We start from the raw sequence: 27,675 nt of genomic DNA, 5'->3' as shown, positions 1-27,675 counted from the left end.
AAAGAATACTGCAAGATAATCTAGATGACATTTAATATATCTGACCCAAAACAACCAATGTAGGAGAGCCTATACACTCTCCAACTAGTCCCAAAACCGAATTCCCTATCTCCACATTAAAATACATTTCTTCCATTTTAACATTAATACTAAATCAAAAATATTTTAATATTAATGGTTAAACGTAGTATTATTGATATCATGGGAATATCCCATTCTAAGAATAACACATTTACATGGCAGATAATTTTCAGGATATTATTCTCATCACTAAAGGATTCATTAAAAATTATCTTAAAAATATAATATCCAAAGAATTTAAAATGCTGATTGACAACTATTAAATATTTACACAATATCTTCAGAACACATCCACTGCATAAAGCAAAGTACACATATGTGAATAAATAAAAATAAACAATCCTCTATTTGGTATGCAACTAAATCATCTGCATATAAACAAGGAGTAAAAACCATTCTAATTCAAAGACCTCTCAATATACTTCTTACAAAGGAAAAAATACAAAGGGACTTAGGCTGAGCATCACAATTGGGGGATAGAAAGTAACAGAAGGGCCAACTGAAAAAGCACAATAAACAAAGGCAGTAAAAAGTCAAAGGACTAGGAGACCTACACCAGCAAGGAGAAAAAGGCAGATCAACACTAGAGAAAAGTCAGTCTAACAACCCAATTTAAAAATGTACAAAGGTCTTGAATAGACATTTTCCCAAAGAAAAATATACAAATGGATAATAAGCACATGAAAAGATGCTCAACATCTGTAGTCATCAGGGAAATGCAAATCAAAACCATAGTGAAATACTTCACACACTATGATGGCTAGTATCAAAGGAAAAATACCAGAAAATAAAAAGTGCTAGAAAGGATATGAAGAAACTGAAAATCTTGTATATTGCTGGAGGGAATGTAAATGGTACAGCTACTGTGAAAATAGTATGGAGGTTCCTCAAATAATTAAATATAGAATTACCACATGATGTGGCAATTCCACTATAGGTACACACCCAAAAAAATTGACAGAAGGATCTCGAAGATGATTATATACCCAGTTCATGGTAGCATTATTCAAATAGCAAAAAGGTGGAGAAACCTAAGTGTCTGCCAACAGATGAATAAACAAAATGTGGTATATATACATATACAATGGAATACTATTCAGTCTTCAAAAATGGGAAATTCTGACATATGTGACAACATGGATAAACCATGAAAACATTAAGTAAAAAAAAACAAAAAAAGCCACACACAAAAGGACAAATATTGCATGACGCTGCTTATATGAAATACTTAGAATAGTCAAACTCAGAAAGACAGAAAGTAGAATAGTGATTACAACATGTTGGGGCAAGAGAACACAGAGAGTTACTGTTTGATGGGTACAGAGTTTCAGTTTGGAATGATAAAAAGTTTTCTGGAAAGGGACAGTGGTGATGTTTGCACAACAATGTAAATGTACTTAATGCCAATGAATTGTACACATGACTTAAAAATGGTCAAAATGGAAAATTTTGTTATGTATTTTTTCATTATTAATCTTAAATATATATATCATTTGAAAGAAGAGAATAGATTTCAGGGGTTGTAATGGACTGTAATGGACCCCCCCCCCAAGATACGTTGATGCCATAATTCCTGGAACCACTACATGTGACCTTATTTGGAAAAAATTACCTTTGCAGATGTAATTAAGTTAAGGATCTTGAAAGGAGAGATGACCCTGGATCACCTGAGGGGGTCCTAAATCCAATGACAAGAGAAAAGCAGAGAGAAATATGAGATAGACAAAAAAGAAGACACAGACACTCAAGGGAGAATGCAACGTGAGATGTAGGCAGAGACTGGAGTGATAAAACTACAATCCAAGGAAAACCAAGGACTGCTGGCAGCCACCAAAAGCTAGAAAAGACAAAGAGCAGATTCTACTTTAAAGCCTCTGGGGGGAGTGCAGCCCTGTCAATACCTTGATTTCAGACTTCTGGCCTCCCGGACTAAATGAAAACAGTTCTCTATGCCACTAGAACACATCTCTATGCCAATCCCACCTCCTCACTCCCTACGTTAAATGCTTGCAAGGAAGCTTCCAAGGGGTAGTGCCATGCACACACACTAAGATGGCCGACGTATCTACCAAGCCCTGCACAGCAGGAGCTGGGAGATGAAAGGCATGTTAGTGTGCACGTGTGGTTCTACTCAACGCCAACCTCACTATCCAGGCCCCGTCTTCCAGTCAACCAAATTTTATTAGCAACTGAGAAGGAAAAAAGTCATGGATTCTTTCCTCTTTTTTGTTGTGGTGGGGATTTTTTAATTATTGAAAAATGGTTAACTGTTTTCACTCCTTAGATGTGGATATTACCACTTTTTTATGTCTTTTGTTTTTTTTTTTTTTAAAGAAAACATGTTGTATTAGGCGTATACTAGTTGTGAAAAAGTATTGCCATGTGATTTGCAATGGGGGAAAACTACTGTGTGTATTTTACTTTTTAATACGCACTATAAATAGTGATCCCTATGTCTGTTTCAACCCTGTATGTACTGAAGCATTTATGTTACCTATTAAAATGCTATGTTTCTCCAAAAACTGGGGGTGGGGGTGGAGCCACTTGGAAAATACAGAAACACAGCAAGGTTAAGCAAAAGGTACTTCAGGACAGAAGGATAACATTATTTTCAAAAAAAAAATCATTCATCAAAAATAACTCTTCCATGTTTCACAATATCTACAGGGTTCCTTTCTTTGTAAGTAGGTAGTGCGAAGACACAAAGAGAAACCTTTCTATCAGTCTAAAATAATTCCTAATTTACTCTTAAACAAAGATTGTCATACTTTATATAAGTTGGATTTCCAGAAAACTACCATCTAAGTAAGGGCCTCCAATTGGCTCAATTCACATTTTACATAAATCTTCCTTTGATACAATGTATATTTGTGTACTACATATCTTATTTTAAAAGGATTATACATTCAGTATTGTATTGTATAGAAGTAAAATTCTTAGCTTGACTTTTATTTTCTTTCCCTTACTTGACTCAAGAAATCATCAGGTACTTTTTGTGCTATCTTCACTCTGACTCAAATGGTTCTGTCTTTACCCCTTTCACTATGCTGAGGAACAGACAACCAAATACAAAAACTTACAAAGCAAAACAAAATCAAAACGGTGTTTAAAAAAAAAAAAATTGGTCTTATTCATGTCTAAGGAATAAAGCACATGTGTTTGGTGGAAGGGTACAGTGATATTCAGGAAAATGATACTATTCACTCATCTCCTGATTTTTAAAAAATTATATTTCCTAAAGGACTAAGAAAGACAGAACACCATTCTTCACAGAAATATGAGAATTTAAAATTACATTTTTAACTATTTTATTTATTTAACTGACAAATATTAGTTTGGTGATTTCATACTTAACTTTCTAAAATAAACTGGGTTTTGATAAAAATTGGTTTCACTTAACATTCAGAGCAGATTTATTTCCATTTGCCATTACTTATAAATTTTAATCTTATGGCTAGATTTAAGTTTATAAGCAGATTTTCATCCCTCTCCTGTTTAAAGCTTTAATATGTTTTAAATGTGCAATTCATCATTGCCGTTTACTAGAAAGATAATTATTACTATCTACCACAATGAAGATTTGGCTTGCATACACTACAAGTTTCTTTTAAAACAAACAAAAAAAAGTTGTATCAAAACTAAAAAACTTAGTCCACTTGCTATCAAACAAATCCCATGTTTTTACAAGTTTTTATTAGAAAATTCCTCCTTTAAATATCTATATTCCAAGTACCTCTGTTTTAGAAACAATAAAAGAAAGTACCAATCTTTGATGAACTGAAAAACTAAAGCATGTAAGACAAATTACCTCCACCTTACCCCCTTTCAAAGGATTGATTCTCAATTAACTGCAAATTTCCAATTTAATTCAATCACTTTCATTTTCTAATTATTTTTTAGAAAAGAAGTTATTTAATTTACCATTCAATGTGCACTTCTGTTATTACAAAGTTACAGAATCATTCCCAGCAATAAAATATAGATGTAGATTTATAATATAAAACCATTAAGTGATACAGTAAGAAATATGTATTTGATCTTTGTACCCAGTACTTAATACAGAGCTTCTAAAATCCTTGGCATTTCCTGAGCGATAATGAGGTGACTCTTAGTGGTCCCCTTGATAGCTTCAGGATGGGAGCTAATGCCATCTTTAAGTTCTTCATATCTCTAAGGCTGTGACATTCCAAATATACATCCTACAAAAAACTGAATCAGTGACAAACATAATATTAATTTGCAGCTATTAAAGAAGGAGCAACTCCATTCTAAATTACCCAAGCACAAAGTATCTGTTTTTGACCCTAATTTTGCCAGCCTAAGCAAGAATAGGTTCCCAGCAGGCCTGGAGCCTGGGCATGGTAAAAGACATGTGTCTGAGATAATGACTTAGGAAACCAAATTCCAACTCACTCAGTCTAGAAATCAACACCTGCTGTTCTGAGGTGTTCCTATTATGTGCATCTAGTGGGCACGCCCAGTGAAAAGGGCCTGATCCCTGTGAGAACAGACAAAGGGAATTTCAGAAAGACTAGATAGAATCCCCACTCCAATCAGGTGATAGGAACAGTGACTAGGCACCCCACTGGACAGGGAGCTTGCTTGCCACGTCCTATCCTTGTTTCTAACTGTATTCTAAATAGCCATTTAACTGTAGTAAATTATATAAAATTCTTTACTTATATTAAAAGAACTAGTATTCTTTGCTTCTATCTTCTGTGGTGGTGGTCTTTATGTCAATCACATCCTCATCACACTGTGACAACTTTGTAGAGTCCTGGTTACCTCATTAGTCTATATTATGACCAAAAAAAAAATGGGTGGGAAACAAAACATGAAAAATTAAAATCTGTCCATATTTCCTGCCAATTTGGGAAATGTAGAGGATTTGTATTTAAATAATAATTATAATGATGAGATTATATGGTTTGTAGGTTTTTTATTTTTGCTAGCTACTCCACCACTTGCACAGAGTTGGGCTATAAATGCAGAAGATATTTCTTTGGTGTCTAGGCAAAATGCAGACCAGCTTGAGTTCATATCTCAATTCTGCCACTGACAAATTGTGTCATCTTAACAAATAACATAATTCTTCAAATATCCATTTTGTCTAGTCTACCCATTAAAAATGGAACTTAAGATATTAATTTCACACAGTTCTTATAGTAAAAAAATTTTTTTAATTAAAAAGAAAACTTCAATATTTCACTCACTAATCACAATTTCATATCCCATCAGCTTTCTCAAACTTTAACTACCACTTTATCTGCTCTCTAACCTCAAAGAAAAGGCAGAGATTCTGATTTAATTGGTTTAGTGTAGGGCACAGGCATCAGAATTTTTTTCAAAGCTCCCCAGGTAACTGCTATGCAACAAGATTAGAGAACATTGCCTATGCCTTGATCCTTCCATTTCCTTATACCCACTCTTCCCTCTCCAGACTGTACCCCATTGGTAGCCACCTGAACTGCTTTCTCAACAGCATCTTTAAATCCCTGTAGCTCCATCCTTCCAAGAAACTCACTCATTAAAACCCAAACCCTGGACATCAAGGCCATGATGCACTCTACTCCACAGCTGAGCACTGCCAGAGAAAGGCTCACAAACTAGAATAACACTACAGTTTCTCATCAATTTTAGCTGGACTCTCAACCACCATTTTTTTCTTCTCTGAGATAGCTTTTTCTTTTATCCTCCAACTCTACCCCCCACTAAACTACTACAAATCTTGAAGAAATAGTAAAGATTGTTAATTATATTACATTTCTACCCTTGAATGCATATTTTTGAATAGTCTATGTGACAAAGTGGGAAACATGCATAAAATATTTATCCATATATCAAAGAATAATGATTATCTCAAGAAAGAGCATTTGCGTAGTGAGCTACAAGCAAACTAGCTGCAACTCTTTGACAAATACCACTTTTACTTGAAAAATAATTGACAGAAAAACTAGAATTACACAGATGTGGGTATTTGACATTTTCTTAAAAATGAACAAAATGAATCTGCCATTTCAAGGGAAACAATAGACAGTATTTCTTACCAATAATAAAGTTTGAGTTTTCAAGTGAATATTCAAATTTTGGAAAACTTGTATTTGCTACATGATTTTCACAGTTTCCCAATACCTATAGTTCAATACTCTAATTTACAAGAAGTTAAATAATGATATTATGTAAATAGGCGCTTAAAACTACATTGTATTTGGAAATGCACAAAGTAACACTTGGTTAAACTGTCCAAAGAACTCTAGAGTCAAAAACTACCTACATGCAAACTGTGAGGAAAAAGAGAAATCCACTTTGGTTGTGGTTATCAAGGAAGGTCTATATAGAAATAAAATCTGAGTTGAGACTTGAAAAACTGGTAGGATTCAGAAGTGAACAAGGCATCTTAGGAAGATTACAATATTTACATATTTTTAAGAGAAACACTGTCTTCTGGTATATTTTTATTATTTCATCATATATTAATTCAAACTCCCAAGTTATATTTTAAGATCCTTGAAGGCAAGGGGCCACATATTACAATTGCTTTCTGTCTGCGAGAGAGATTATTAGCACATGGTCAAATTTAATATATTGGACTACTTGGTTGGGAAAATAAGATAATTAACACAGGGAGGAAGCAGAATGGTAATAATATAACTTCTAGGTTAAATATCAGCTCTGGGACTTAGCTAAATTGCCTTGGGTAATTTATTAAACTTCACTGATTCAAACTCAAATACATTAAGTATAGGGATTACCCTACAAACATCCTAACTAAAAGTACCACAGATAACTAATGATCGAAGAAGAAATGAGAATTTGTGGTCCCGTTTTTAAGCTGACCTTGTTATTTTTCAAGTTATTTTCAAATAACTGATGCTATTTATATTTTTTGCTTTGGCAAAATAAATTTATTAACATACATACAAGAAAGATGATATAAATTGTATACAACTGTATTACTCAAAGAATTTTCTCTTTAAAGTGTTTTAATATGGCAGACATATTTTTAAATATTTTCAGTATAGTATATTATAACCTATATTATTGAAATTTAACCCACAATAGCACTGTAATAGCAAATATAATTCCAATTTATTCCTCTTCAAATATTCTAAAATATTGCATTATTTTCCTTCCTATCTATTTACATCACACATTCCTCCAGTCACCCTGATATTATCTTCTCCTTTCTACAAACACACATAAACACACTCTTCCCCCTTCATTCCTATATCCTCATTGATATTAATAGCAACTATGGCCACTAGAGGGCAATAAGTATACAAAGATAAATGTACTTATCTATGATGAATTGAGATTCACAGTAATAAAATTAAAATCTATATCATCACAAATCCTGAAGCATAGGCAGTTAGACTTAAATACACAATACACTTCAAACTCAAAAATTATCCCAGAAAAGGAGATCACAGAAGAGTATAATGGTGTTCAAAAAAGGAATTCCATTTTCTCAATAAGCATTAACTAAAACAACAAGCCTAATTCCCTTATAGATAGAGAGCAATATTAAAAATCAGGATTTCTGGGCTGGGTGCAGTGGCTCATGCCTGTGATCCCAGAACTCTGGGAAGCCTAGATGGGAAGATCACTTCAAGCCAGGAGTTCAAGACTAGCCTAAGCAACATAATAAGACACCGTCTCTACAAAAATAAAAAATTAGCTGGGCATGGTGGTGCATGAATCCAGCTATTCAGGAAGCTGACGCAAGAGGATCACTTGAGCCCAGGAATTTGAGGTTGCAATGAGCTATGATGATGCTGTTGCCCTCAAACCCAGGCAACAGAGCAAGAGACCCAGTCTCAAAAATAAAAGAAAAAGAAATCAGGATTTCTTAATATTATCCTCAGACCAAAGAAGATCAAGAGGAGAAACAAAGTATCACATTAGAAAACAATGTACTGAAAAACAAAGAGGATTTACCAACCCTTTCTTCTACTGAAAATCAAGAGAAAATGTTACAGGTTTCTTTTTGGAGGGAGGAAAACAGTGATTACAGAGATAAATATAGCCGTCAGTTCTTTTCTCACAATTAAGAATGCAGGTGAAAGAGAAGTTAACAGTCATTAATTTTTGACATATAATATTACTGTTGTGTGCACAGAATCTAAATTCAAATGAACTTACTTGATTTATTAAATACTTTATATATAGTTATACTGACATTCCAAAACTGCAACACTCATAAGGTCAACATTTTTTAGCAAACCATAATTTTCTTACCCTCATTGGATGTATATCAGCATAAGGAGGTTTTCCTTCAGCCATTTCTATAGAAGTAATACCAAGGGACCAGATGTCAGCCACACAGTTATAGCCTATTTCTTGAATTACCTCAGGAGCCATCCAAAACGGAGTTCCTATCACAGTATTACGCTTTGCCATTGTATCCTGCAATAACATAACATAGATATAAATACTACTAAGAAAACACAATGGAAATCTGTATACCAAACATATTCTTTCAAAAAAAAAATGTTGAATTCTCAAATACCACAGATTATATCTGAAATTGACAATTTTGTTAGCATCTCAATAAATTATAACATGAAATATTTGGAAATTTTGAATTCTGAAATAACAAAGAGTCCACAAGTAACTTATCTCCACTATTGTCATTAAAGACACTAACAATAGTACTATAACAATAAAAGCTAAGAAATGAATCAATGTAGCTTCCCTTTTAGAATACTTAAGCATTTTGATGATAAAATCTACTTTCATCTTCAATGTCCCTTGAATTGTAAATTAAATAGTATCAAATTTGGCTCAATTATAGCTCCTTCTCCACAAAAACTACAAAGTTATACATTTCTTTCCATATCCCCAAAATAAGTTATCAAACATTAGTCACAATCAAACCATAAGAAATAAGTTAAAAATGTTCCCAAAATTATTAAAGTTAACTTGGGTTGAGAGATGAAAAATTACCTATGCGTACAATGTACACTACTTGAGTAATGGGTACACCAAAAGGCCAGACTCCACCACTATACAATATGCACATGTAACAAAATTCAACATGTACCGTTTAAATCTATTAAAATTTAAAAAGAAAAAAATTTTTTAAATGAAAGGCATGGAAGCAGTAGCAGGGCATAAATTTTAATAGAGAAGCAAATATCAAAAAGATAAAATAAATGAAGTTAACTTACAGTTAATTGACCAGCTACTCCAAAATCTGCCAATTTTGCATGGCCTTCTGTATTGAGGAGAATATTTCCAGCTTTTATATCTCTGTGTATTTTTCTCATAAAGTGCAAATATTCGAGTCCTTTCAATGTAGATTTAAGAATGGTTGCAATTTCATCTTCTGTTAACTGGAAAGAAATGTTTTTAAAACTATAGAATACCATGTTAAATAAATTCTTACGAAAGAGCACTGGTAACAAGTACTTCTTTCTAATGACCATTAAACCTCTCAGAAAAGCATAACAGGTAAATAATCAAAAACTCTTCTTGCCCTACAATATGCTTTGGCACTCTTATTACACACTTTACTGATGATTAAATTTCTCTTTTCTTTAAATTATCAATGCCATTCCTAAAGCACAGAACATACCCCAAGAATCAGCGTGACCTTAAGAAATCACTATTCCCCAGGTCTTCACTGGGGAACACTGAAGTGGCACTATCACAGCTATCTTGCCTGAAAAAGTAAATTCAGACACTCTTTCCTGAGATATCTTCAATTCTTGATGTAAATGAAAAGTTTAATAACATAGAAAAACCTATCTAAATAATAGCTGAAAACTTCCCAAGTCTAGCAAGAGTTTTAGACATCCAGATACAGGAAGCTCAGAGAACCTACAAAAGACACAACCCAAAAAGGTCTTCTCCCTGGCACATTACAGTCAAACTGTCAAAAGTCAAAGACAAAGACATATTTCTATACACAGCAAGAAATAAGTATCAAGTCACATATAAGGAAACAGCCATCAGACTAACAGGAGATTTCTCAGCAGAAATGTTACAGGTCAGGAAAAATTAGGATGATATATTCAAAGTGCTGGGGTGGAGGGTGGAACTTGTAGCCAAGAATACTATACCCACCAAACTTATCCATCAAAAATAAAGAAATAACTTCCCAGACAAACAAAAACTAAGGGAATTCATCACCATTAGACCAGCCCTACAAGACATGATTAAGTGAGTCTTACACCTGGAAACAAATATCCACCATCATGAAAACACATTAAAGTATAAAACTAACTGAGAAAGAAAACACAAATGAATAAGAAAAAGGACTCAAGGCAGAGCGCAGTGGTTCATGCCTGTAATCCTAGCACTCTGGGAGGCAGAGGCGGGAGGACTGTTTGAGGCCAGGAGTTGAAGACCAGCCTGAGGAAAAGTGAGACCTTGTCTCCACAAAAAACAGAAAAATTAGACAGGCATGGTGGCACGTGCCCTGCAGTCCCAAATACTCAGGAAGATGAGGCAAGAAGATCACTTGAGCCTAGGAGTTTGAAGTTGCAGTGAGCTATGATGATGCCAATGCACTCTAGCCCCAGCAACAGACTGAGACCCTATTTCCAAAGAAAAAACAAACAAACAAACAAACAAAGGACTCAAATGTTGCCACTACAGAAAACCACCAAACCATAAAGATAAACGTCAAGAGAGAAAGGAACAAAGGATACACAAACAACCAGAAAACAATTAACGAAATGATAGAAATAAGTCCTTACATATAAATAATAACCTTGAATATAAACAGATTATATTTTCCACTTAGAATACAGACTGGCTAAATGGATAAGACAACATGAACCAACTAACTGTATGATGCCTACTTACTCCACCTGTAAAAATACATACAGACTGAAAGTAAAAGGATGGAAAAATATTTGATGCAAACAGAAACCAAAAATGAGCATAAATAACTACACTTACAATGGATAAAACAAATGTTAACTCAAAAACAGTAAAAAGAGACAAAAAAAGGTCATTATATAATGCTAAAGGGATCAATTTAAAAAGATGATATAACAGTTCTAAATAGACATGCACCCAACAGTGGTACAACCAGATATATAAAGGAAATATTATTAAATCTAATGAGAAAGATAAGACTCCAATACAATACTAGTTGGTGGACTTCAACACCCTACACAGCACTGGACAAATCATCTAGGCAGAAAAAGAAGGAAATGCTGAATTTAAACTACACTTTTAAGCCAGGCTCAGTGGCTCACACCTGTAATCCTAACACTGGGAGGCCGAGGAGGAAGGATCGCATGAGGTCAGGAGTTTGAGAACAGTCTGAGTAAGAGTGAGACCTCATTTCTTCTAAAAATAGCCAGGCATGGTGGTTTGTGCCTGCAGTCCCAGCTACTCAGGAGGCTGAGGCAGGAGGATTGCTTAAGCCCAGCAGTTTGAGGATGCTGGAAGCTAGGCTGATGCTACAGCATTCTACCCTGGCCAATAAAGCAAGACTCTGTCTCAAAAGAAATTAAAAAAATAAAAATAAACAAACTGCACTTTTGAGCAAATGGACCTAAAGAGTCATTTATAAAACATTTCATCCAACAGATGCAGAATACAAATTCTTTTCATCAGCACATGGAACATTCTCCAGGATATACCACATATTAGATCACAAAAGAAAAGTCTTACATTTTTAAAAACTGAAACAATATCTAGTATCTTCTCAGACTACAATGGAATAAAACTATTAATAGAAATCAACAGCAAGAGAAACTTTGGAAACTATACAAATGCATAAAAATTAACATACTTCTGCACAACCACTGGGTCAATGAAATTTACAAGGAAATCAGAAAATTTCTTGAAACAAATGAAAATGAAAACACAACATACCAAAAACTATGGGATATAACAAAAGAAAAATTTATAGCAATAAATGCCCATATCAAAAAAGTATTATAGAAAGATTTCAAATAAATAGCCTACTGACGTACCTCAAGAAAAAACAAGAACAAACCAAATCCAAACAAACCAAACTATAGTAAATAAAAATTAGTAGAAGAAAATAATAAGAATCAGAACAGAACTAAGCAAAATAGAGACTACAAAACAATACAAAGGATCAACAGGAAAAAAAGTCATTCTTGTGAAAAAATAAGCAAAACTGATAAGCCACAGCTAGACTAACCAAGAAAAAAAGAGAGAAGACCCAAATAAACAAAATTAGAAACAAACGAAAGAAATTATAACTGATACCACAGAAATACAAAAGATCAGAGACTATTATGAACAACTACATACTAACAACTGGAAAACCTAGAGGAAATGGATAAACTCCTGGACACATGCAACCTACCAAGAATGAATCAGGAAGAAATTAAAAACCTAAACAGACCAGTAACCAGTAATGAGATTGAATCAATAATTTAAGAAACTCCCAAAAAAGAAAAGCCCAGGACCAGAAAGCTTCATGGCCAAATTCTACCAAACTTATAATAAAGAACTAATACCAATGCTAATCAAAATATTACAAAAAATAGGAAAGAATTCCTCCTAACTCATTCTATCAAGCCAACATTATCCAGATATTAAAACCAGAAAAGGTCACAACCAAAAAAGAAAACTAAATGCCAACATTCTTATGAACACAGACACAAAAATCTCTAAGAAAATATTAGCAAACCAAATACAAAAGCACATAGAAAAGATAATAAACCACCATCAATTTTATACCATCATTTATACCAGAAATGCAAAAATGATTCAACATATACAAATCAATAAATACGATACATCACATCAACAAAATGAAGGACAAGAATCATATGATTATCTTAACTAACACAGAAAAGGCATCTGATAAAACTCAGTATCCCTTCATAACAAAAAATCCTCAACAAACTAGGCATAGAAGGGACATACTTCAACACAATAAAGACCATATATGACAAACTCACAGCTAACGTCATAATGAATGGGGTAAAACTGAAAGCCCTTCCTTTAAGAACTGGAACCAGGCAAAAATATCCACTTTCACCACTCCCATTTAACATAGTATTGCAAGTCCAGGCCAGAGCAATCAGGCAAGAGAAAGAAATAAAAGGCATTCAAACTGGAAAAGAAGTCAAAGTATCCCTCTGCAGGTGACACAATCTTTTATATTTAGAAAAACCTAAAGACTCCACCACAAAATTCTTAGATCTGATGAAAAAGTAAAATTGCAAGATACAAAATCAACATTTAAAAAAAAATCAAAGCATTTTTGTATACCAATACCAAATTAGCTTAAAAGCAATCTCACTTAATAGCTACACAAAATAAATAAATAAATACCTAGGAATAAATTTAGCTAAGGAGGTGAAAGACCTCTACAAGGAAAACTACAAATCCTAATGAAAGAAATTTAAGAGGACACAAACAAATGGAAAGACATTCCATGCTCATGGATTGAAAGATTTAATAGTTTAGATGACTATACTGCCCAAAATAATCTCCAGATTCAAAGCACTTTCTATCAAAATCCTGATGTCATTTTTCACAGAAATAGAAAGTCAGTCCTAAAATGTATATGGATCCAAAAAAGAGCCTGAATAGCCAGAGTAATTTTGAACAAAAAGAAAAAAAGCTGGAGGTACCACATTACCTGCCTTTAAAATATATTACAAGGCTACAGTAATCAAACCAGCATGGTATTGCTATAAAAACAAGCACATAGACCAATGAAACAGAATAGAGAACCCAGAAATAAACCCATAGATTTATAGCCAACTGATTTTTGACAAAGGTGCCAGGAACATACACTGGGGTACCCTCTTCAGTAAATGGTGCTGGGAACACGGAGGATCCATATGCAGAAGAATGAATCTAGACCTCTCTCTCTCTCAACAAATACAAAAATTAACTCAAGATGGATTAAAGACTTAAACATAAGACTTGAAACTACAAAATTACTATAAGAAAACATAGGGATAACACTCTAGGACATTGGCCCAGGCAAAGATTTTGTAGTTAAGACCCCACAAGCACAGGCAACAAAAATAGATAAATGAGACCACATTAAACTAAAAAAGCTTTTGAATAGCAAAGGAAACAGTCAATAGAATTAAGAGACAACCTGGGAAAAACATCACTCCTATGTGGGAGCTAAAAAAGTTGATCTCATGGAGGTAGCAAGTAGAATGCAGGGGCTATGAAAAATGTGTGAGGCCGGAGGAATGAAGAGAGGTTGGTTAATGCATACAAAGATACAATTAGATACAGTTAGATAGTAGAAATAAGTTCTAATGTTCCATGAATGGGAAAAAATTATGTGCAAAATATCCATCCAACAAGTGACTCATATCCAGAATATACTCAAACAACTCAACACCAAATAAAAACAAATAATCTCGTTAAAAAGTGTACAGAGGATCTAAATAGACATTGCTAAAAAGAAAACATACAAATGGCCAACAGGTATATGAAAAAATGTTCAACATGGCTATTCATCTGAGAAATGCCAATCAAAACCACAAGGAGATATAATCTTACTCCAGTTAGAATAGCTATTATCAAAAAGACAAAAAATAACAGATGCTGGCAAAAATGTGAAGACAAGGGAACTCTCAACTGTTAGTGGAAATGCAAATTAATATAGCCACTATGGAAAACAGTATGGAGGCTTCTCCTAAAACTAAAAATAGAACATATGATCCAGTAATCCCACTACTGGGTATTTATCCACAGGAAAGGAAATCACTGTATCAAAGGGATTCCTGCAACCCCGTGTTTATTGCAGCACCTTCACAATAGCAAAGATATGGAATCAACTTAAGTGTCTACCAACAGATGAATGAATAAGGAAAATGTGGTATATTTACAAAACAGAATACTATTAGGCCATAAAGAAGAATGAAATCCTGTCATTTGCATCAACATGGATGGATCATTGTGTTAAGTGAAATAAGCCAGCCGCAGAAAGACAAATATTGTGTGTATTCACTCCTATGTGGGAGCTAAAAAAGTTGATCTCATGGAGGTAGCAAGTAGAATGCAGGGGCTATGAAAAATGTGTGAGGCCGGAGGAATGAAGAGAGGTTGGTTAATGCATACAAAGACACAATTAGATACAGTTAGATAGTAGAAATAAGTTCTAATGTTCCATAGTAGAGTTGGGTGACTACAGTTAACAATAATGTATTGTACATTTCAAAATAGCCAGAAGTGAGAATTTGAAACTTTCTCAACACATAGAAATGATAAATACTTGTGGTGATGGATATCCTCAATATCCTGACTTAATCACTGCACATTCCATTCAACAAAATACCACATGTACCCCATAAATATGCGCAAATATTATGTAACAGTTTTAAAAATCCCTTGATTCAACTTCTCAAACTTTTCCAAAACATTAAGGGAACCCTTCCAAATTCATTCTAAACGGCATTATCCTGATACCAAAGCCAGACAAAGACACTGCAAGAAAAGAAAATTACAAACCAATATCCCTTATGATGACTGATGCAAACATCCTCAACAAAATACTAGCACATGGACTTCAGCAGGATATTGAAAGGATTATACACTATGATCAAGTGGAATTTATTCCTAGAATGCAAAGATGGTTCAACATACAAAAATTAAACAGTGCAATACACCACTCTAACAGAATAAAGGAAAAGAAACCACATGATCATCTCAATTGGTTATCAAAAAGGCATCTGACTAACTTTAACACCCTTTCATAACAAAAACACACAAGTTAGGAATAGAAGGAAACTACCTGAACATAATAAAAACCATATATAAAAATCACAACACAACCATCATACTAAACAGTGAAAGACTGTAAGCTTTTCCTTGAAGACAGGAAATAAGCAAGTATACTTTTCCCACTTCTATGTAATATAGCACTGGAATTTCTAGCTAGAGCAATTAAGGAAGAAAAAGAAATAAAAGGCACCCAAATTGGAAAGTAAAAAGTAAAATTATCTGTGTTTACAGATGATATGATCATATATGTAGAAAACCCTAAAGATTCCAAACACACACAGAAAACAAACAGAATAAATTCTACAAAGTAGCAGGATACAAAGTCAACACACAAAAATGAGATGCATTTCTATACACTAACAATGAACAATCTCAAAATGAAACTACAAAAACAATTCCATTTACAATAGCATCAAAAGAATAAAGTACTTTAGAAATTAACCTTCGTGGTAAAAAAGATTTGTACAATGAAAACTACAAAACATTGCTGAAAGAAATTAAAGAAGAATTTCTTTAATAGTAAATGGAAATCTATCCTATGATTGTGGATAGGAAGACATAATATTGTTAAGATTCCCATGCTACCCAAAATGATCTATTGATCCAATGTAATCCCTATCAAAATCCTAATTATGTTATTACAGAAATAGAAAAACTCATCCTAAAATTCTTATGAAATCTCAAGAGATTCCAAATAGACAAAGCAATTTTGAAATAGAAGAACAAAGCTCGAAGACTCATACTTCCTGATTTCAAAAGTTATTACAAAGCTACAGTAATCAAAACAGTGTGCTATTGGCACAAAGACATATAGATGACTGGAGCAAAGAGCCCCAAAATAACCCTTGCATATATGATCAAATGATTTTCAACAAAAGTGCCAAGACCATTCAATAGGGAAAATAGTCTTTTCAACAAATGGTTCTGGGAAAACTAGGGTTTCCGTTTTATAAGATGAAGAGCTAAAGAGATGGATAGTAGTGACAGTTGCACTTATAAATATATTTAATACCACTGAGCTATACACTGAAAAATGGTTAAGATGGTAAATTTTGTTATGTGTATTTTATCATAGTAAAAATAAAATTGACAGGAAAAAAACACCTTAATTCAAGAAAAAGCTTACCACATTTGAGTTAAAGAAAGAAGGCCCTGGATAAGGAGTCTGGATTATTTGAAAATTCTGGTATGTCTTAAGAATTTATTCCCTACCTCAGACCAGAAAGTCTTACTTGACAGTCCACAGAAAGCAAGCACTGTGCTCTAAAACTACACTAGCCAATACAGCAGATACTAACCACACATTGCTCCTAAGCATTTGAATCATGGCTAATCTAAATTGAGATATGCTATAATTTTTATTCTTAAGCATTTGAATCATAAGTATTATAAACTGAGATACTCTGTAAAGGCAAAATATATAGCAAAGATGAAAGCTTATATAAAAAGTGAGACTGTAAGATATGTTATTAATAATTTATATATTGATTATACACTTAACATTTTATGCATTAATATTTTATATTGATTAATGCTAAATATATTATAAAATGTTATTGTATAATATAGCACATAAAATATTTCATATTATATAATATTAATATGTTTTATACATTATGAAAAATAATTTTACCTTTTCTTTTTCTAATGTGACTACTAGAAAATTTAAAATTACATGTGGCTCATGTTATGTTTCTTTTGCACAGCACTGTATGAGAAGGAGTCCACATGAGCAGGGATCTTTGTTTTGTTCACTGATGTAGTCACAGTGCTTGGAACCACGCCTGGCATACTATTGGCACTTAGTCAATAATGAATGAATTAGTAGAGACTTGATACAAAAAGAAAGGAGATACCCTCAGCTGATGTTCCCAATCTTTCTAAATTAGTGGTGTGAATCCAAGGGGTGGTGTGGAGGGGATGGGAGTTCTATTCAGGGCTACCACACTGTACCACTGCAGAAGATGTGTCAGGTGGTGGTACTGTCATATGTGTCTGGGTTTTCTCCTCTGTCCTCATTCTCTACTCTTTGTATAAAGATTAAAGAGCTTGGGTGTTATTAGTCCATAAGTCCATATTGTGTCTTGTTTAATTACTTCAGTGCTGACCTTTTCAGTTACCTAGACTTCAATTTTTATCCTCTTAACATTCCACAATTTCCAACCAATAAGTCACTAATCCTCCATTAATTCTTTGATTTGTTATTTCTGCCTCTGTAAGCCTATATTTCAGAGCTATACTAGAGAGAGTTCAGAATTAAAAAGACTTTAGGGTCTCAGAATCTGTCTGATTTCAATGCTATAAAGCCATGGGACAAATCCACAGCAAAACTAAAGGATGATTTGCCAGGGATATTATATTGATTCATGAATTGTCCAGTTTTACTAGATGATTTGAAAGGTTCAAATTGTTTTAGTTGTTCTACTAAAATTCTCACTATTTGGACATCAATCTATTTGTTCATTCAACAAATATCTACATGACTGGCTCTACTGTGCTGATACTGTTCAAGGTGCTGGGTCAGTGATGAAGAAACTTACAGTCCCAGTCTTCAAGAATACCTGAGGGCACACACAGCTGGAATTTGGCTCTGAGCTATTAAAGGTAAAGAGGTTTTTTGTCCTTTAGTAATAAATCCATCCCCCTACTGCAAGGAGTCAGTGTCCTCTTATTTACTTCATATCCTCCCTTAATCAACAAATGATGCAATATCCAATCATTCATTCTAGTACATGAATAGGGCTTAATTTAAAATTATGTTAACAACCCATTTGAATATTAAAGCTCGAAAGCAGTATCCATACTTTAAGCCTTTTAACTTTAATTATGAAATAAAAGGTTTCTATCTCTCAATAAAATCGTTTTAAACAATAAACAAGCGAAAAATATTTTCAAGAACATAGAGGCATACTGTTGTCTTAAACTGTTACATTACTTTACAGTTTATAAAAAGTATTATATGTGATTTCACAACTACTCAAGTAAGCAGAAACACTTATCATCATCCATTTTTATAGATGAGGAAACAAATTCAGAGAAATTAAGTGGTCTGCCAAATGTCATACAACTACTAAGTGGCACAGCTCAGATGTCATCTAAAGTCAATACTCATTCTATCACGCCACTGTCAGATGTTGCAAATATAAATGTATGAATTGGTCTTAATATTAAAAAGGGGGGTTTCAAGGCTTGTTCCAAGGGTGCTGTTCAAAATATGTGACAATTAATAAAGCAAATCTCTAATCAAATCAGTTGTCATCCGTAATACCAATCAATCAGAACAGCTACCAGTGTTAACAACTGTAAGATCGGACAGCAGCCATCAATAAGCAGTAAAACTATCAGCCATGAATATCAGGCAGAGTGCCTGCCCCACCTCAGCATTCCAATTTAAATTAGATGATATGCCAGCCAATCAAAACAACTACACCTGTTAATGAATCCTGCAAGTAAGCATACTTGCCAAGCCTGAAAGGAAACCCTTCGTATACTATGGGTGGCTTTATGAGTATTTTATTCAAAATAAATGCTTACTCCCACTAAAACAAATACATGGATCAATGATTTAAACAGTTTTAAAATATTTAAATAAAAAGAAGAAAATCAAAGTAAGGTTCAAATCACTAGGAAGAAAGAATAGTTTCTATTCAAAAAGAGCAAACAATTATGAGAATTTCTTAGTTTTGTCTACATAAAAACTATAAACTTAGAAAAAATGGTGACTAACATATTAGTATATAGAATTATTTAAAACATTAAGAACTCAAATAAATCCTTCAGAAAAACAATAAAACCCCAATAAATAGGCCAAAGATTGAATATGCAATTCACAAAACTGAAAAAAGAGCTTGTTAACATACACGGAAACTATTAAACTGTACTAATTACCAAAGAAAAGCAAATTAAAACGATGAGGCATCAATTATAAAATTATACCATATGGGTCCAAATGTTGCTAAGAATAACGGCACATGTGGCATACTTCGAATTTAAAATCATGTGTATAAGTGGCCTAAAAATTCAGAAATATTTTCTAAAAAGCATTAGATAACATTCATTTACTAAAAAATCATTTATTGAGCACCTACTCCATGTTAAATTAAAAAAAAACTCTAACCTAATCTCATGGGGTTCCAATCTAGCAGGAAAGACAGACTTCTAAATTCATAAGTTATCATAAAAAGCACTTTCCAATGAAAATAGAACCACAAGGGTGTGCACTTAGAGAAGGAAAGAGAAAGTGGCATTAAAATTAGGCTTTGAATAAGAAAAGTAGCTTACCATCCAGAGAAAGAAAAGACTACCAATAGAGTAACTCAAATAATGAACTAAAGAATAGAAATATAATAGTTATGAAATGAAACTCTGAAACCAAGTAAGGCCCACTTTTCTTCCTTCCATTAAGATGAGAATAATGGTGAATATTAATAGGCCAAATTTCAGTTGCACCAAAATGTAGACATATTTTAGGAAATTTGGAGGGATAAATGTTTACCTGGTCTCTTTTAACTATCAATGGTATCAAATAAACTTCTGACAAGAGCAATACACATCAACATTTAAGCCACTCTGCAAGTATTGTGTGTCATTAATGGGGAAAAGGAGTAGTAGGAGATGGGACTGTGTGTTTATTCAGTGGACACTATGTAATAGCAGGCCCTGATCTAGATGTTTATTTCAGTTTTTTAGATACATGTGGACCATTTTGTTATTAAAAATAAAAAAGTTGACAGTCATTTTCCTAGATAGAATCTTGTTTTCAAATAATCTGTAGCTGTTTTAACAAATTTCATTTACATAAAAAAACAGCCAATTATCAAAAGAGGCTAGATTTTTATTTGGCAAAAGAGAGAACTACTGCTTCCTGTAACTATGTAAAATTTAAAGTAGTACCTTGTTCATTTCTGTCAGACTTTTCATCAGTTTGGATGGACCCATACCCCACTATTTCAAAATGGTTATGTTTTTACTGAAAGTATTAAGGGAAAAAAAACATGAGAGAAGATCTCTTGGGACAGAAGAAGGAGGTAATGTAAGAATTCAGTTCAGTTCTCAGATGGAAAAGTCTTTTTTTTTTTTTTTTTTTTTTTTAAAGAGACAGTCTCACTCTTTAGCCCAGGCTGGAATGCAGTGGCAAGATCATAGCTCTATGTAACCTTAAACTCCTGGGTTCAGGGATCCTCACACCTCAGCCTCCTCAGTAGCTAGGACTACAGGCGCATGCCACCATGCCCAGCTAGTTTTCTTGTTGTTTTTTAGAGACAAAGTCTCCCTATGTTGCCCAGGCTGGTCTCAAACTCCTGGCCTCAAGCAATCCTGCTGCCTTGGCCTCCCAAGGTGTTGGGATTACAGGTGTAAACCACCATGCTGGCCCTAAGAGGGAAAAGTCTTAGATCCATTCTCAAATCACAGCTAATACTTCTTTTAGTGGTATTTGTTAAGAATCCCCTCAAACAAAAAATTTTATCAACAGAGTACTTCATTTGTGAATTTAATTAGGTTATCCTCAGTACATTACAGATTAATTTCATTTCTGTCACTATAAAAATGGGGCAGTATCATTAAAACCATTTGAATCACATTTTATAATTTTTTTTAAAGGAGGGTGGTAGAGAGATAATAAACCATGAATGAAATACTCAACAATCAGGGATAGAAATAAGACATTTACAGCTGAGCTAATATATTAAAAGACAGAAGCCTACATCTGGTTTCAATACTGGTATGCATTCACTGGCAAATTTAAGAAGAATTTCATTGTACAAAAACAAAAAGATGGTTTTGATAGGCTTTAGTCTTCTGGTTACTTTGTTTCTAGAGTCATATGATTAGTGTAATAATATAATACATTTAATATGTCACTGTAAATATGGTTTCGATAAAAATGCACCCACCAACTTGTCTCAGGGGCACATGGACAAAGAGTTTTAAAATCTATATACTGCCTTAATGTTTTTGTATCAGTAAAAAATGAATTCAAGTGATGTTTTGTAAGTTCATACAAAACTAAAAATTTTATTTTTCTAAAAATGAGTCTTTAACAATCTTAGCTAAACTTCTCCTTTTGACATAATTATATATATAAAATGACACATTCATTATATATTTCCTATTACATATTTAGAATACAAAAAGGGACATAGTTGTCACTTTCAAGTACCATGCAGAGATAATAGATAATAACTACAGATATTTTACTACAAAATTTTAAGTTTCACTTTTACAGTGATTTTGCATAAGTGTTGAAAACCGTTTGATCCTCACCAGTATAATCCTTACAGTCTTTTAAGACCTGGATCAAATCTCACCTCTTTCAAGAAATCCCCTTATATTCCTCAAATCAGGATTTATCTATCCAGTGATAACAATGATAATAACAGCAGCTTGCATTTATTGAGTTCTTACCATGCCAGCAACTCTACAAGTATCATTTCATTTAATACTCAATCAAAACTATAGAAGGTAGGCAATAACAAGAATTTACTGAAAGCCTATTACATTGTCCCTGTCTTCATGACCCTCAGAATTTTGCAGTAAGAAGCACAGGAAAAAATAATTACAATACTAAGTAATGCCTGCAACAACAGGATTAGCTATAGGAGAACTCCAGGACAGCAGTAAATCTGATTTTGTGTCAGAACCAGTACTCTTAAAATAAAATCCTAACCATCAACTAAGAGCATGAATGGTATCGTTCCTGCCAGCCTCGACCATCTACCTCACTATTCTCCCCATTCAGGAAAGTCTTCCTAGATAAGTTCTCTTTGAGTTGACCTTTGAAGAATGAACAAAGTTTATCAGGTGACCATAGAGGGAAGGAAATATTAGGCACATGCAAAGGCAAAGAACATGAACATATATGAAGTCTCTTACCAGTGAATGATTGTGTTTGAATGTAATGTATAAGGAAAAATAGCACAAACTGGAAAGTCAGGTTAGGGCCAAACTATTTTATACATCTACAAATTTTTAAGTGGAAAAATAACAAGATCATATCTGAACTTTTAGAAAGAAAACTCTGACATCAGACTCTCAGCCAGAGACTAGAAATAGGAAAATAAGTGTGGAAAATATAATAATTTATAGTAATAGTATTTGCAATAGTAGTAACAGGTATATAATCTTGCTTAACATCCTAAGAAATTTCTGTGGTGGAATTAACAATGAACACTTTAGGCAAAATTAGAAAAAAAAAATTACAGAAGATGAAGAAGAGTTAAAGCACACAGTGAAGCAGGAAGGCAACGAAAGCAAAATCTGTATCTTTTTTTAGGTAGACTCATTCTTAAATCCTATCAACAGTATTTTTCTATAACTAAAATTGCTAGAGTTCCATGTAAGTCCATCATTTCTTTGCTTGTTTTCTGCTTGGAGGATCTGTCCCATTCTGTCAGTGGGGTGTTGAAGTCCATGGCTATTACAGTGCTGCTGTTTATCATTTTGCTTAGATCGTGTAGGGTTTGCTTTATGAATCTGGGTGCACCTGTTAGGTGCATATCTATTTAGGATCGCTATGTCTTCTTGTTGAATTGTTCCCTTCACCATTATATGATGACCATCTTTGTCTTTCTCTACTTTTGGTGATATGAAGTCATGTTATCTGACATGAGAATGGCTAAATCAGCTTTCTTTTGGTTTCCACTTGCATGGAATACTGTTTTCCAGCCTGTTATCTTGAGTCTGAATGAATCCTTATGGGTTAGATGTGTTTCCTGGAGACAGCATATACTTGGCTTTTATATTTTTATGTGTTCAGCCAGCCTATGTCTCTTAAGTGGGGAGTTCAATCCACTTACATGTATTGAAAGACCTGCTAAGGTGGGGTAGATTTCTGTTCCTCTCATTGAGTAGATCTTTATTGCTTTGTTTTACCTCTTGAGCCATTATGGTATCCAGGCTCTGACCTTTAGCTTTTGGGTGGTTTTATATTTGTGGGCATCAATTATACTGATCCATTTATAATGCAGTTGTGAATACTTCCTGCAGGGCACATCTAGTCTTGACAAATTCCCTCAGTGTTTGCTTATCTGAGAAAGACTCTATTTCTCCCCCATATAAGAAACTTAGTTTTGCAAGATGCAAAATTATAGGCTGGTCATTATTCTGTTTGTGCAGACTGAGAATGGGGCCCCAATCCCTTCTGACTTATAAGGTCTTAGTTGAGAAGTCTGCAGTTAGTCTGATGAGTTTTCCTTTCAAAGTTACTGCTTCTTTTGCCTTATGGCTCACAGGAGAGTCTCTTTCGCCTTAACTTTGCCCAGTCTGATGACTATGTGTTGTGGTGACTACCTCTTCACAATGAATCTCCCAGGGGTCCTTTGAGCTTCTTATAATACCTGGATATTTAGATTTCTAGCAAGACCAGGGAAATTTTCTTCAATTATTTCCTCAACTAGGTTTTCCAACCCTTGTGTATTTTCTTCATCACCCTCCAGGAGGCTGATGATTCGTTTGTTGGGTCTCTTTACATAGTCCCATATTTCTTGTAGTTTTTGTTGTTTCCTCTTGTTTCTCAGTTCTTTCTGACTGACTTGTTTAACTCAAAGGTGTTATCTTCAAGCTCTGAGATTCTTTCTTCTGCCTGATCTAGCTTATTCTTAAAGCTTTCCACTGTGTTTTGTATTCCCTTGAATGAAATTTTCATTTTCAGAGTTCTGTTTCATTTTTTTTTAATAATTTGATTTCCTTAGTAAATTTTTCATTCATTTACTGCACTTTTTGTGGTTTCTTTGTGTTGGGTTTCCATTTTCTCTCGTATTTCATTGAGCTTCCCTACAATACATATTCAAAATTCTTCATCTGTCATTTTAATCTTTTCATTTTGGTTAGTAGCCATCAGTAGAAGTGATTGTTTTCTTTTTGGGGGTGTCCTTTCGCTCTGATTTTTCATGTTTCTGGAGCTCTTTCACTGATTCCTTCTCATCTGGCCTCTCAGTCAAGAGATGGGGGTGCTAGGCCCACCTTACAGGCCTGTCTCTGGGTCCCCAAGGAACAATCCCTGAGTGTGCCAAGGAAAGGAGTGCTAATCCTGAGTTGTCTATGGGGTGTTCTAGCATGTTTGGTGTACCTCTTGAGTTACCTCTGACCTGCTGTCTTCACCTCTTCCCAACAGTGTGTAGTGTTAGGTCCTCTAGCTTAGTCTCAGTGATGGTGGGTGGTACTTGTGAGTGTGAATCAGCCATATCCTGCTTGCTTTAGTTAGAAGATGCTATCGTGTGCTATATCATTTTTCTCCCTGTCATTGGTTGATGTTTGTGTGACAGAGCCAGCTGCCGAGATGTTCTTTTGTGTCCATGGTAGACTATGGTCCCCTAGGTGGAATATATGAGTGCCCTAAGCTTTAGGAGGGATCCTATAGCTCCAGGGGGTTTCTTGATCACCACCACCACCGAGGTGTAGGGGAGACCAAGGCAGTTTGTGGCTAGCTATCAGAAGTTTTTTTTAAAAGCTGGGTGCAGTGGCTCATGCCTATAATCCCAATACCTTGGGAGGCCAACCTGGAAGGACTGCTTGAGGCCAGGATTTCAAAACTAGCCTGGGCAACATAGTTAGACCCTGTCTCTACAAAAAATAGATAAATTAGCTAGGTATGGTTGTGTACGCCTGTAGTCCTAGCTACTCAGGAGACTGAGGCAGGAGGATCACTTGAGCCTAGAAGTTTGTGGTAACAGTGAGCTATGATGACGCCCCCTACACTCTAGTCTGGGCAACAGAGCAAGACTCTGTCTCAAAAAAGAAAAGATGGCCGGGCACGGTGGCTCACGCCTGTAATCCTAGCTCTCTGGGAGGCCGAGGCAGGCGGATTGCTCAAGGTCAGGAGTTCGAAACCAGCCTGAGCAAGAGCGAGACCCTGTCTCTACTATAAATAGAAAGAAATTAATTGGCCAACTAATATATATACAAAAAATTAGCCGGGCATGGTGGCGAATGCCCGTAGTCCCAGCTACTTGGGAGGCTGAGGCAGGAGGATTGCTTGAGCCAGGAGTTTGAGGTTGCTGTGAGCTAGGCTGACGCCACGGCACTCACTCTAGCCTGGGCAACAAAGCGAGACTCTGTCTCAAGAAGAAAAAAAAAAAAAAAAAAAAAAAAGATGGTGGGGGGGAGTTTATACACTCTCGTTAATATAGATAATTTTAAGAGATCTCCATGTAAAATTATTAAAAATAGAGATCTGCCATCTAAGGAGCCTAAATTTCTATTCAATGGAAAATTAACTTCTGTACATTTCCTGATTTCCTAAAATAAACCAAGACTTTACTGGATAAAACACAATGATCTTTTAATATGTTTTTCTTTTATATTTTTTAATGTTTTTCTAATACTAGAGAATATCCACTATTTAAACAAATATAAAATTCTTAAACCATTAGTAATTTAAAATTAAATACCATTTTAAAAGTTTTTTTACCTTAACAGTAATAATGTGGTAATTTACATTTGTATAGAACTTTACAGGTTACAGAATGCTCTGACATTCATCATCATTGTTTCTCACAAGAAAACACTGATGTAGGTAAGGCAAGTAATATGATATTGGATCCATTTTAGGATTAAGAAGCTGAAGTTTAGAGGAGTTACACAATGTACCCAAGGTCAAAGAGCTAATAAGTAACAATCCTAGCACTGAAGCTTGGTCTTAACTGTTCCACATCCAAAGGTCCCTCCACTAAACCACATCACTCCAAATAACCACTGTTACAATATGCTATGGGTCAGGTTTATGCCAGGGAAGAAGGGCCCACTATAGATCTGGCAGTGACAGGCAGTCAGCCTGGAGAGAAATGTACAATATAAAAATAAAGTGTATGAAAGTGGGCCTGATGAAAGGGAAATAGAACTGGGAGAAATGCCAAGAAGAATAGCAACAAAGGTGAAAATTGGGCAACTTACCAATAAACGAAACCAAGGAAATAACTTTGTAAGCTTAATTTACTTAGTTAAGGTAGAAGGGATAGTCTATTCAGGGGACTATATTGTAATGTGGAAAAATCATAAAGTGTTTATAATCCAATCAAAAGATTTAGAAAAGATGTAATGGACTGTGATGTCTATGATGTATTTAATCAGAGATTAAGATGTGGTAGCACATGATTGCTATGAAAAATTTTAATGGTCTAATCCTACAATGCATGGTCATGTTAATGCTGTGGCTCAGAACTTCAACAGGCAAGTTTAAGTAGACTCAGAACTCAGTCTCACGCCAAGGGAGACACCAAATAAGGAGGAAGTAGTACCAGTTTCTACACAAAAGGACTCATTCTCCTAAGATTCTAATACAGCACTGAACCATAGTATCTGTTCAGGGTTAGAAAATCCTTGGACGAATGGATCAGAAACACTAGAAATAACACCAGGGTCGAGGCAACCTGGTCTAAAGGGAGCCATGGGTCTTTAATCACATTGAGTAGACTTTTCAGGAGAATTCTTAAAGCAAACATTTACTGTTGACATAGCAGGATCAGGCTCCTTGAGAAACATCAACTGTACTGTCCCTTACAGTGACAGAAGGAAGAAAGAGTTGTGGACCCAAGAGCTTTGACTCTCAATGTCACCAAATACTTCCTCCAACGTTTAACGCTGATTTGGAGAGTATTTTAGAGGTTTGTTGTTGTTGTTTTTACTGTTTTTTTATTCCTGATGTGTTTTGTTTTGTTTTTACGTTTAGTAAATATATAGAAACATCTGTTATTTTTTGCCTGTCTAGCACTCATTCACCCTTCTATTAGCATACTCTGATTTCCCTTTAGGAAATCACTTCTTCCCTTTCCTCAGACCATGTATTTCTAGTAGTCAACTCTATCCTAGCTCCAGGTTAAACACATTACCTAGGTCAAAGCCAAAGCCAATTATCACATGACATTCCAAAAGCCACAATGATTTGCTCAAAGGCACATCACC

At 34.4% G+C, this 27,675-nt stretch overlaps 1 protein-coding gene across 1 annotated transcript in view; it reads right to left on the bottom strand.

The window, feature by feature from the left end:
* STK3 (serine/threonine kinase 3) overlaps positions 1 to 27,675 on the bottom strand; it is a 267,587-nt gene that overhangs the window by 188,376 nt on the left and 51,536 nt on the right. The window contains exons 5-6 of the mRNA XM_012762004.3: positions 9,252 to 9,416; positions 8,320 to 8,487 (exon numbers count right to left, since the gene is read on the bottom strand). Of these exons, the coding sequence (XP_012617458.1) occupies positions 8,320 to 8,487; positions 9,252 to 9,416 (333 nt within the window). The remainder of the gene's footprint in view (positions 1 to 8,319; positions 8,488 to 9,251; positions 9,417 to 27,675) is intronic.

The sequence above is a fragment of the Microcebus murinus genome, chromosome 7, assembly GCF_040939455.1.
Source record: "Microcebus murinus isolate Inina chromosome 7, M.murinus_Inina_mat1.0, whole genome shotgun sequence".
NCBI classification, from domain to species: domain Eukaryota; kingdom Metazoa; phylum Chordata; class Mammalia; order Primates; family Cheirogaleidae; genus Microcebus; species Microcebus murinus.
This window is presented reverse-complemented; position numbering and strand designations above follow the sequence as displayed.